At 41.9% G+C, this 11,082-nt stretch overlaps 1 protein-coding gene across 5 annotated transcripts in view; it reads right to left on the bottom strand.

Moving 5' to 3' along the window:
• LOC118424720 (E3 ubiquitin-protein ligase Midline-1-like) overlaps positions 1-11,082 on the bottom strand; it is a 73,266-nt gene that overhangs the window by 36,982 nt on the left and 25,202 nt on the right. The window contains exon 1 of one of the 5 annotated variants that reach the window (XM_035833408.1): positions 1,831-2,016. The exons of the other annotated variants lie outside the window; for them this stretch is intronic. Within the exon in view, the coding sequence (XP_035689301.1) occupies positions 1,831-1,855 (25 nt within the window). The 5' untranslated portion in view covers positions 1,856-2,016. Of the gene's footprint in view, positions 1-1,830; positions 2,017-11,082 lie in introns of those variants that run through there. 5 annotated transcript variants of the gene reach the window in all.

Below are 11,082 nucleotides of genomic sequence, written 5' to 3'. Positions count from 1 at the left end.
CAGGCGATGCAGATGGAAAGATATGTCCAACCCTGCCTACCACTATCAACTCATCTAACTTTGCTTGGACATTCACGAATACAAAACCACTCGTATCTGAGACGAAAGCTTCTGTAAATGCCTTTACAACATTGTACAAAACGTCTACATTTACAAATATTTTGGTCCTTATAATTGGTATGAAAGGGGAAGTGCGTATCCATAATGTAGCACGAAATCTCTAGGTTATTCTCAAAAGAATTCACAACATAGCGAGGATAGTTCCGGATGTACAACACCTCCGCTAGGAATGCTCTCTGCTTACAACATCTTACAAGGACGTTGAGAGAGCAAACAGTGTTATCAGCCTTCTCTATCGAAGTGGCAGCAACCAAAACACGAGTTCTATAACATACAGCTGGATACAGCTTTCGCAGACACGAAAACCGACCAAGAGTCAAACAAGGTCAACGAAAATAACCTTATTAGCAAACCGTGGCTAGTGGCTACCGTTTCAATATCAGAGCTTTTGTTGATCACGTGCCTTTTTTTTGCTAACGTTTTTTTTCCAGAATATTTGGTAAATATTGGCAGCCTGCAAAATATGGTGCAATTGAGGACACAGTATTGATCAATATATTGATCAAGATCAGCAGAAAACGTCTGGTCTAATCTCATAGCAGATCCTAAGGTGCCATAAGATAAGATAGTATCAAAGCTGCTCAAGGAGCATAGCCGGCCAAAGGTAGCCAGAAGGACACCGGAGACCTCTTTTGGTCGGCTATACTCCTTGGTCAGCTTTGAATCAGTTTGATACTATTCTATATGCCACCGGGAATATGCTTGGAGATTACTGGCATCGAGGCAAAACAAGCATGACCACCAAAACAGATCGAAGCCATAATCTCACTTCCGCTGATGGACCATTATCGCGGCAATTGCCCGACGATTCCATCCATTACAAGAATTTATCGATCGATGGCGGAGGCCTTATCCTCTTGTCGAACTTTGACCTCTCACAAGCTTTGACCTCGAGAGACCAAACATGGAGGTTCGACATTTTCAGGCGAGCAGACAGGGTATCACGTGACCACAACAATGTTACATGTCACGCATGTTATGGTGCAAGTAAGTGCTGAATGGAGTTATGCAACGCACAGCGGTGCCAGAAGTCGTTGCAGGCCACGCTGTAGTGAAACTTGACCAAGTTATTAGGCAAAATCGTGATGACATTGCCGGTGGTAATGGTAATGTAACACTGTGAACAAGCAAGATGTCCTGAAAAAGCCATGGTTCAAAACGTCCGTGTTGTCACAGCAGACCGGTTTTGGTGGTGGAGGGCTCCACCCAAACTTACTATCTTGGCCCTGTCACTCTAATTAGACCACGGTACCGCAAAGTTAGCGATAAAAATCTTGTGCTCAATGACAGTATCGTCAGTTGCATGCCCAAAACAACTTTTAAACACATGAGGTAGAAGCTAGAGTAAATGGCCAGGACAGTAGCAAACGTTGGTCTCTGACGTGACCTTTCCAGTTATATAACCACCGGCAATCATAACGCAAAACAGAACATTGAAGGTTGTAATCCGTTTGAATTGGCAAGGAGAGACAACTTGATACTACTTTGCAAACGCTAACTGACATCCAAGACTAACATGCCGACTGCACAGAGGTTACAGGGGTGACCATGTAATATCCTATTTAGCAAGCATCAAAGTTTTTGCACAAGTTGACGAGTGCCTATCAGTAGTTGTACAATACAATCCATTCAAAAATACGCCGGTAATGCTGTGTCCTTGCCAAGAAGAAGACTAAGCCGGTACGTGAGAGCACATAGAGGTCACTTTACCTATATCTGCGTTGTCGGCAGCCATTTTCCAAGATGGTGGACCCGGTAAAATCAATCGAACACTGTCAGCACGTGTGTGGGACACTCTCCGCTCACAGACGATTACAGATGAGTCCCAGACGAGTGTCAGACCTCTCACACGGCACACCTTCTCGTCGAATTCTTTCCGAACAACGTAACATCAAACCGTACCTTGACGTTCAGTCAACCGGCTAGACATGTTCCGTACTGTCTATAAAGGTGGCACAGGCACTCCTTATACAGAGCAATGAACTATAGTTAATCATAGAGTGATCCCATATATATCCGGCGACCCGTTCAAAACAGACAAGTCCGTACCCGTTTTGGGAGTGGGCTCTTCAACCATAAATGTTCCCACACACACAGAGATGCACCGTCGGTTCATTGCTGTCTCTCTTGTTGTGTTATGGCTAATGATGCGCCCGAAGGAAGGTCAGGTGCTTACAAAGGGCTCCGAAAAGGTTAACATTAATCATACAAGTAAAACATGTCTACTTGACATAATGTGGTTGAAGTGTACCTTAGTTCTGACTGCCAGTACATTGTATATTCAAAAGAATTTTTTGGATTTTCCTGTCGATTCGACAGATGAGCAGGTAGACAGACATTTGCCTGACCTGCACATGACTTTTTAAATGGTGAAGGAGGGGTGTGCAATTCCTTCTCCACACTCTCGTCTACTGGTCAGCACTAAGTCTCACAGGGACAGAAGAATTAACGACAACTAGATCCACTTACAGACCCCGAAAACAGACATTACTTACCACACTTCATCATGAGCGCCATGAGTACTGTCAGCAACAGAAACGTGGCTATACTAGTATAGAGAGACTTGTCATCACAAATTGTAAGTATTAACGTTCTGTCAGCCGTATCCACCTACCTATCCGCCTACACGTATTACTGAAATACAATGAAGATCTAACACCTGTATCAATTCAACGTCAATCCACGTAATCTGAATTAAAGGCCAGTTGATTCTTTGTTGATCTAATGACATCAGATCACCATGGAGAAAAAGTGGACGAAGTGGAATTCAATTCCCGAAACGCAATAATTGATTAGCAATCTCAATCGTCAAATGTTTGCTTTATTGCTACGAAATTATACTCCCTGGCAATCAACTACTTAACCAAGAACAACACTGTTGAAAACTAACAGTGGATGGTTTAGATGGATATTGTAATATTCATGCCAAAGAAATTGATAAGAAGTAAAAACACTTTTGTAAAACGTCACATTGTGGTACAGAACTTAACGGAACTTTGAAAGGCGTGTCATACCACATTCAACACTCTTGTCATACCAAGGAGGTTGAATCCCCTATTCAACCTCCTTGGTCATACAGACCCATGTACAACTATAAAAGGGAAATGGGATCAAGTTCAACGAATCATTGAAGAAAGTAATAAAAGCGACCGACCGACATTGATCATGACTCATTGAGCTACTTTTTCGTGAGCTCTTTTCAGTCTTGACATCCGGCAGTAAGTACAAGATTATCAAGAACCATGCCATGGCAAACACTCAAGACACGGCCCTTTCAGGCAGCCAAACACGGGAACTAGGTCAATCCAGCACGCACGGCAGGCTTTGTGTATATTAGTTTACAGTGCTACCGAAGGTGTTTGAAGTACTGACCGTAGGATGCTGCAAACACGTTTAGCAAACAGAAAGGCGGGCGCTGAGGCAGTATAGGACGCGATGAATGATCTGGGAACGAGTTACCAAAGTTTGTTTTGAAACGTTTGAATGAGCCAATCAAGTGCAAGTTGACTCAATGGTCCACGTAACACCACCATGCTATGATGCATGAGAAACACAAGTTTTCCTTTCACACTACTACGCCTCTGCTAGTATAACAACTATACTTAAACATCACACAACACCCGTTTCCTCAGTGCTTCATGAAGGGGGCATCGTTGAGGGGCCAATTAAGTTGAAGCTGAGCACTAGACCTTGGTACTTGAAGTAGAGTAAATGAGGCATACTAGCATGAACGCACGGCCTGTACATACGTACGTAGGCCATTCACTTCAAACAAGTGGGACGCATGCTCGATACATATAGGCAGACATTTTGATTGCTACTTCTATTTCAAAATCGTTACCTTGGTAACAATTAAGGAGGTCAGAACCATGTTTAAACGTTGACAAAAGACGTCCTATAAAACCTGCCCGTGGTAGTGGTACACCACGCATCATCCATCTTCAATGAATTAATATTCCAGAAATACTAAATTTTCACTGGTTTGTACGAATAAGATTTCAAATCTAACGGATATTTTATCAACTGTGCAAATGGTTAAAATGGCAATAATTTGATATACCAGATCCTCAAAGTGTCCGCTGAGGCGGGCCGTCATCGTTCTCCAAGTTTTCCTGTCTGATCTGGTTAAATTCACTGTGCAGAATGTTTTGCTATTGTTGTGTCTGTGCCTTAATTTGATCATATTTCATTCACATGATTCTATGAATGAAGATCGTTTATTCATTCACATATAAAATTGGCTATTACAATCGTCATACCTCAAATAGGCTGTACGTTAATGTTTACTTTATCAACATATTGATTTGACGTTGTGGGAAATACTAGTGCCAATGAGTTGCTGATTACATTGGAGCCACACTGGATATTATAATGGACCCAGGACCTCAAAGAGTTTGTACGTTAACGCTTGATAAATAAAATAAAAACCAGCCCCATTCGATGAGTGCAATGGAGGCCAACACCACCGCGGGTCTGACAGGTACAGATGGAACGGCAGTGGATCGATAGTCTAATCAATATCCAGCCTCCACCAGGCTCTTCTTGGTGCTGAATAGACTGCAGATACTGGCCAAATAGGTGACAGCAACTCGCCAGAAGAGAAATTTATTCAACCATTAGAGGGCACTAGTCGATATACTAGAGACCCACTGATCATGAATAACCCCATTTGGCTCGACCTGGGAGGTCATCAGGTAATCCGCACAATGTGATAACAATCCGAGGTGTCTGGGCGAATCCAGTCAATTCTAGGAAGCCCTTGGTCGGAAAATATATCGATTAAATCATTTACACCTCCCCATAAACCGGGGAACATCAAGGAGAGGTCAAACAAAGCAAGATGATTGGCTGTCATCAGATATATCTTGTTGATGCCGGGTCGAATCATCATGGATGAAGTTTAGTACGGAGCCTCGCAAAATTACATGCTGAGTCATTTTTTTAAAACTACTGCCAATTTTCTCCATATTGCAAATGGCCACTAAGTGTCCCAAGACTTAGACCACAAGAAGAAGTGTCCATTGAGAGGATGTGGAATGAAAGGCAACTACAAACATGGGACACAGTGGTCCAATTCCGTGTTGAAAGTTTGACTTCTTCAAAGGTGTGATCAATGGGACAAAAGTGTGGTTTGCTACAAACTCAAAATCCTCCAAACTGTAAATAACGTCCTTCAACTGTATAATTGACCTTATGCGGCCAGATGATAAGTGTCGGTCCCAACTCTCACCGTAATCGAACGAGACATAAACGTGAAAACACCGAGGCCAACCGCTTCAGGGGGGGAGGATTAATTACAGTCATTTTAAAAATGTCCTCTTCAAAGAAAGACGGTTTGACAAACGACTTTCTCGTCACACTCACAGACGTATTCTTGGACATAGGAACACAGTTTTAGAGGTCGGCAACCAATGTCGAAATAGCCATCTCCAAAACATACAGCCTCGATACAGGGACAAGGACTAATCCGAATCCCTTGTGAACTAGTGACGACCCGTAAGCGTAAAATTATGGTGACCATATAATTGCCAGTCGAAAATTACATAATGGATGCTAAGTACTGTCCGAGGGCGACCTCGACGACTAATTAGCTAATTGGGATGTAATGAGCGAGAGGAAACCACTACTCTCTCACGTGTTGAACACAATGGGGTGTCATCATTCTCTAGAGCCACTCATCCTTGGATAGAGCACTAAACTTACAGGGCAGTGGTCGGAGGAAGAGAAAGTGTAAGTTAATTCAGTGATTCAGTGAAAGTGACAGAACGCAAGGGAAGCGACATGACTCAGGTAGAGTATCAAGAAATACACAATTGTACAATACCAGAAGGAGTTGCAGTCGATCGTTCAAGTCTAAGGCGCCACTAAGACGGCGTTCTGCATTTGCAAAAAATAGTCTAAATAATAATAGCAGCTCAGACACACCCACACATAATGATTCGGTCTTGCCACCCTTTTGATATTTAAGATCAAGAGTTATTGTGGTTGGGTGCAAGTGAAAAGATGCCAATGAAGCCTCTATCCCAATGGTGGAATATCAACAAAGAAACAAACTGGCGACAGGTTACGAAAATAGTAATCAAGAGAAATTTGGCTCGACACACCTCAATATGTTTGGTGACAAACGGGAAGGCGAGTTATTATCAATCGATAGTTTTCGTACGGACGTAAGCGTCTCATAGAAGGCATTTTACGTGTGTAGAAAGAGGTAATCGAGAAAGATTTGGCTCGACACACCCTGACGTAATTGTCTGGCGGAGCAACTCTTAAAGCCTGAAGATCACGGGTTCTTTCAGACATTGTGGCTGCAGAGTAAAAGGCGTATGATTGCATAATAAGTCAGGAAGGCGACAGTATTCGTCTTGATCTGGTTTTAGCCGTCTGCAGCAAAATACTGTTGAGCATCTAGTAGTCTGCTGTTTCCCTTAAGCAAAGTAAAGTTTTAACAGAACAGGCTGGTATACACACCAAGAAAGTGCCGTTTGGAACTACAAACAATTAGTGACGACTAGACGTTTTGGTTTTGAAACCTCCGAAAAATATGGCCTTGTTTTCTGCGTATTTGCGTGTGAAACGTTTGATTTTCATCCGATTATTTGTTTTGGAAGAAAATCAACGTTAACTAAGTCGTATATGACCTCAGACAAACATAACGCATAAGAGACGAATAATATGATAAAACCAGCCTGAGAAATACAACAAGAACGTTAAGATTCAATTCAGAGTAGATAACACAACTGCGACAGACATACCCCTGGGGGCTTCGGTAGGACAAACATCTCGTCCTTGCCAAGCCGTGGAAGTGATATCCAAGCAGATGTAAAGATAAGCCCTCTTCATGGTCCTTTCTCTTATCCTTGCCAGGTACCAGGTATCGTAGCAAATGGAGATGCGGTAAATTCAAGAATCCGCCTCAAAGCTCTTTCGGAGAATGGGTGTTGCCGAACTACGGTCAGGTACAGCGATTGCCTTTTTCCTTCCTGATCTGCTAGATGATGGGAATCTGCCTAGTTGGAATTCGGAAACTTTGGAACAAGAAAAAACCTGATCATTCCACTTCTGTACGTCCAGAAAGTTTCTTTCTTCCAAACGAAGGCCCCAGCTTTCTTACCAACTAAAGACGGCCTGAAATGGCAGTAACCTAACTCTCACGACATGTTATATTTAGAAGGCTTTTCGTTTAATACTTGGTTATTAACGAGTGTCTGTTAACTGCGATAAATGAGTCCAACAGATTTCAACATGTTGACAATAGGGACAACGTAAATACACAATGCTGATGGATGTGTACATATAAAGCCAAAGCCAGATATTCAATATGATATCATACATGTATAAGGCTGATGATATCCGTGATATTTCAGCAACCATGGCCAGACGAGATATGACCAATTTTGAGGATTGCAATGAAATGCCGTAACCACTGCTAATTCGAACAGTGCTGTAACAGACAGCTGCTTTGTGAAAATACAAGGAGTAGCACAGACTGTAGTTATCGTATAAGCAAAATGACGATTATTTGGTCAACACTTCTGATTGGGCATCTTGCTTACAGAAAACTAACAAGTATATCATAACATCAACCAACAGAAAGCTGCAGCCAGAACGTATTTGCTAACCATGAAGCTCACATCACCCATATCTTCAATTTGGTAAAATAACATATGGCCTGCATATCTTACTCGATTTTAAAAGCCGTCATTCCAGATTTTTTTGGGCTGAGGTCCAACAGGAATGTCCAACATAAAAGTTTGTTATCCCATATATGTTCCTAAACCCAAAGGCAGTGGTTCATAAAGCTTGGCATCAGACAGAAGCCCAGAGTACCGATCTCAGGGCTCGAAATACTTTTTTCTGCATCCCTGCACTGGTGCAGGTAACATCCAGTGCAGTTCACATGGGAAATTGCCTGCACCAGACAAATTTTACCTGCACCACTCAGAGTTTAGGAAGTATTTTATCACAGTAAAACTTACTGTTCAGAAACCATTGCCATTATTTCTTTCATACTTCATAGTTTGTAGGAGTCAATGTAGCTTGTAAAAATCCACATACACACACGTTATAGTCATGTATATATAAACCCAGTACATTGACCAGTGCAGGTTAGGTGCAGGTAGACATCAGAAATACCTGCACAGCTCCAATTTTACCTATTTCGAGCCCTGTCCATCTGATGCAGGATGACAGCCGCTCGCCTGGGGTCCTGGTACGTTTATCAACACAGCTTTAAAATCATCTGGCTATCGGCTAACGAGCGGCGAGTTGGTTCTTTATTTGGTAAATTGCTTCAGTTTATCTCGCAGGCAAGTCTGGCACATGCGTGTGTTTCGATAGGAACTACCCAGATGGTACATTGTTTATTAAAGTTAGGGCAAAACTTGGGGGCACAACGACGTGAAAATGTGCCAGTTGAAATCTGTATCTACTATCTACAAATGTGGGTTACATTTTTACTGCCCAAAGAAATTATGCCATTTTCGACTGTAGAATACTAGTATGCAAACTTCTTTCCAATGATTTAAACTATGATGAGCTACCTGCACACAAATAAGGAATGGAGGAACTGTACCTTACCGATACCGATAATGATTAACATTTCAATGTCTAATACGATGTTACAGAAGTCAATATCCTTTCTGGGACAGCCATTTCTCGGCCTCTGCCCATATAGCAGTTTCCTTTTTACATGGTTGCGACTTGCTATCGAACAATGTAAACAGATGAAACAACACTCCCAGTTTGGTGCCATCGACATGGGACCGTGCTTGACATCCTTGGCATTCCTGTGCGTTTGTGGGAGGTTTATGAAGGATCACAGCAGACGTTTATAATAGATTACAACAGGGGTTAGCCATTTGCAGACGACATTTTGCTCAAAAGGGCTTCCACGGCACCCTGGGCACGAGAGCGGTGGTGGCATTTTCAGCATACGTGAGAAATTTCTTAATTCTTGTAAACACGTACATTTTACTGTACTTTTACTTGTGTTTGACAATCTAATAATAACAATAATCTTCATAGAATGTTCATGTCCGTACGCTAAAGGCACAAATAACCAAGAGTGGTCTAATGGATGAAAGGGGAAAAAATAAACTTATACAGTTATTTCAGCTAGACTAATGAAAAATGATCCAAAATGACAACATTTAGGAAAAACTAGGAAGGAAACGCAAGTGAGCGTGGCAAAGAAGTAACTGTTAAAATTTGAATTTTCTTTGAACGTGGTGGTCGGTTAGCCTCGTATATTTCCCACATCTGGTTCAACTGTTTGCCGGCTTCCTGTGTCCGTACGTGCGATAGTCTGACTCACAAAGTCTCGACACTTGATTACAGAGCGGTCAACTCGCCACATGGTTCGAAAATTGGCAGGAAAACGTCAGGATGTGACTTTGAACTGCCGGGTCCTCCTGTGGCTCTTGAAGGTTTGAGTGCTATCAGTGACGTAATACTGTGTATTTTGCTGGGTTAGCAGTGCTGGTCTTGAACTTTAAGAAGCACTCTACCGTCGACATTTTCACTCAGTAGAATACGGTTATATTTTCCTGAGTCTCCAGTACTTGTCTTGAACTTTAAGAGGCGCTCTACCGTCGACATTTTCACTCAGTAGAATACGTTATATTTTCCTAGGTCTCTAGTGCTGGTATTGAACTTGAAGAAGCAGTCTACCGTTGACATTTTCAATCAGTAGAATACGTTCATGTCGCTTCCATTGCCACAAATTAAGACGCTGCAGAACCCTGACCCTTGAACTCAAGTCACGTGTTTGAAGTGGTGGGTCATTCATCCTGAGGAAGACCGTAGAGATGGTTGAAAATTAATTTGCCTCAAATGACGACACTACAGACCACCTAGACCTTTGACCCATAACTCTAGTCACGTGATTGAAATGGTGGGTCATTCATCCTGAAGAAAGCCATAGAGATCGATATTTGAAACTCCGTCAACTGAACATTTTTGTTGTCTTACGTGCAGGAATGTCTACTTTTAGATCACAAGTTCCTATCCGAAGTTGTTACAAAATTGCTATTCTTGGTTCTAAATTGATCAGTAGTCGATCCGATTGTCAGAAACAAAGCTAGTGCTGCCAAGTGTGAAGGTTTTTGGCAACGGGACAAAACATCCATCGGGCAAAGATCGAATTCAGGAAAATTTACTGAAGCGCTGGAGGGCAGTCATTGTACAATCGCTAATAGGTCACCAATGTTTCAAACTACTAGCTATTGGCACGTAGGGGAGCCGTTATAGAGAGCCGTATTGATGTGAACGTCTGTTTAATGTTGTTGTTGTGGGAGGAGGGTGTTACAACTTATAGGGGAAGGGTTATCAGAAGGATGTCGAAACTTGAACTTACATGTATGTGGAAAATCTTTTTCCGGACTGCAAAAACACTATTTTGAAAACACCTTGCGGCATGTTACAGTGGATACATCTTATTTGGTACAGAATGATATCTCTACTATTACCATTATCATCATCATTTTTGACATATGGATGTAGTGAGAATTATGTATGTTATAAAACAAAAATTCCTTGAGACATGAGTCCACATCCCAATGTCTGCTCATATCTTGGTGACCTCATCTTATGTGGAAAACATCCATTTTTATACTTTTTGAGCAAACTTTAAAAACTTTAACGAGTTATTTCCCTACTTCTACGTTTATCACGCGACCGTCGGCAGAAAATTGCCCATTTCCATTCTAGGCTATGATTTAATGATTTACACCAAAATCGATGTGCGGATATAGAACGGCGAAGAAAAGGCTTCAAGCGTATAAGGCTATGTTGATTTGATTACATCGATGCACGCATCAATCTTCGGCCGTTTTCGTAAATCGTACAAAGCAACTGCAAAATTAGCAAAGGTATGCAAAAAAATGTCAGAAAACGTCTACTAATGTCATAGAATGGTAAGGTCAATTCCAAGGTCATAGAAAAAGATGTAAAAGAACCAAATTG

This window comes from Branchiostoma floridae, chromosome 10, assembly GCF_000003815.2.
Source record: "Branchiostoma floridae strain S238N-H82 chromosome 10, Bfl_VNyyK, whole genome shotgun sequence".
Classification (NCBI taxonomy): domain Eukaryota; kingdom Metazoa; phylum Chordata; class Leptocardii; order Amphioxiformes; family Branchiostomatidae; genus Branchiostoma; species Branchiostoma floridae.
This window is presented reverse-complemented; position numbering and strand designations above follow the sequence as displayed.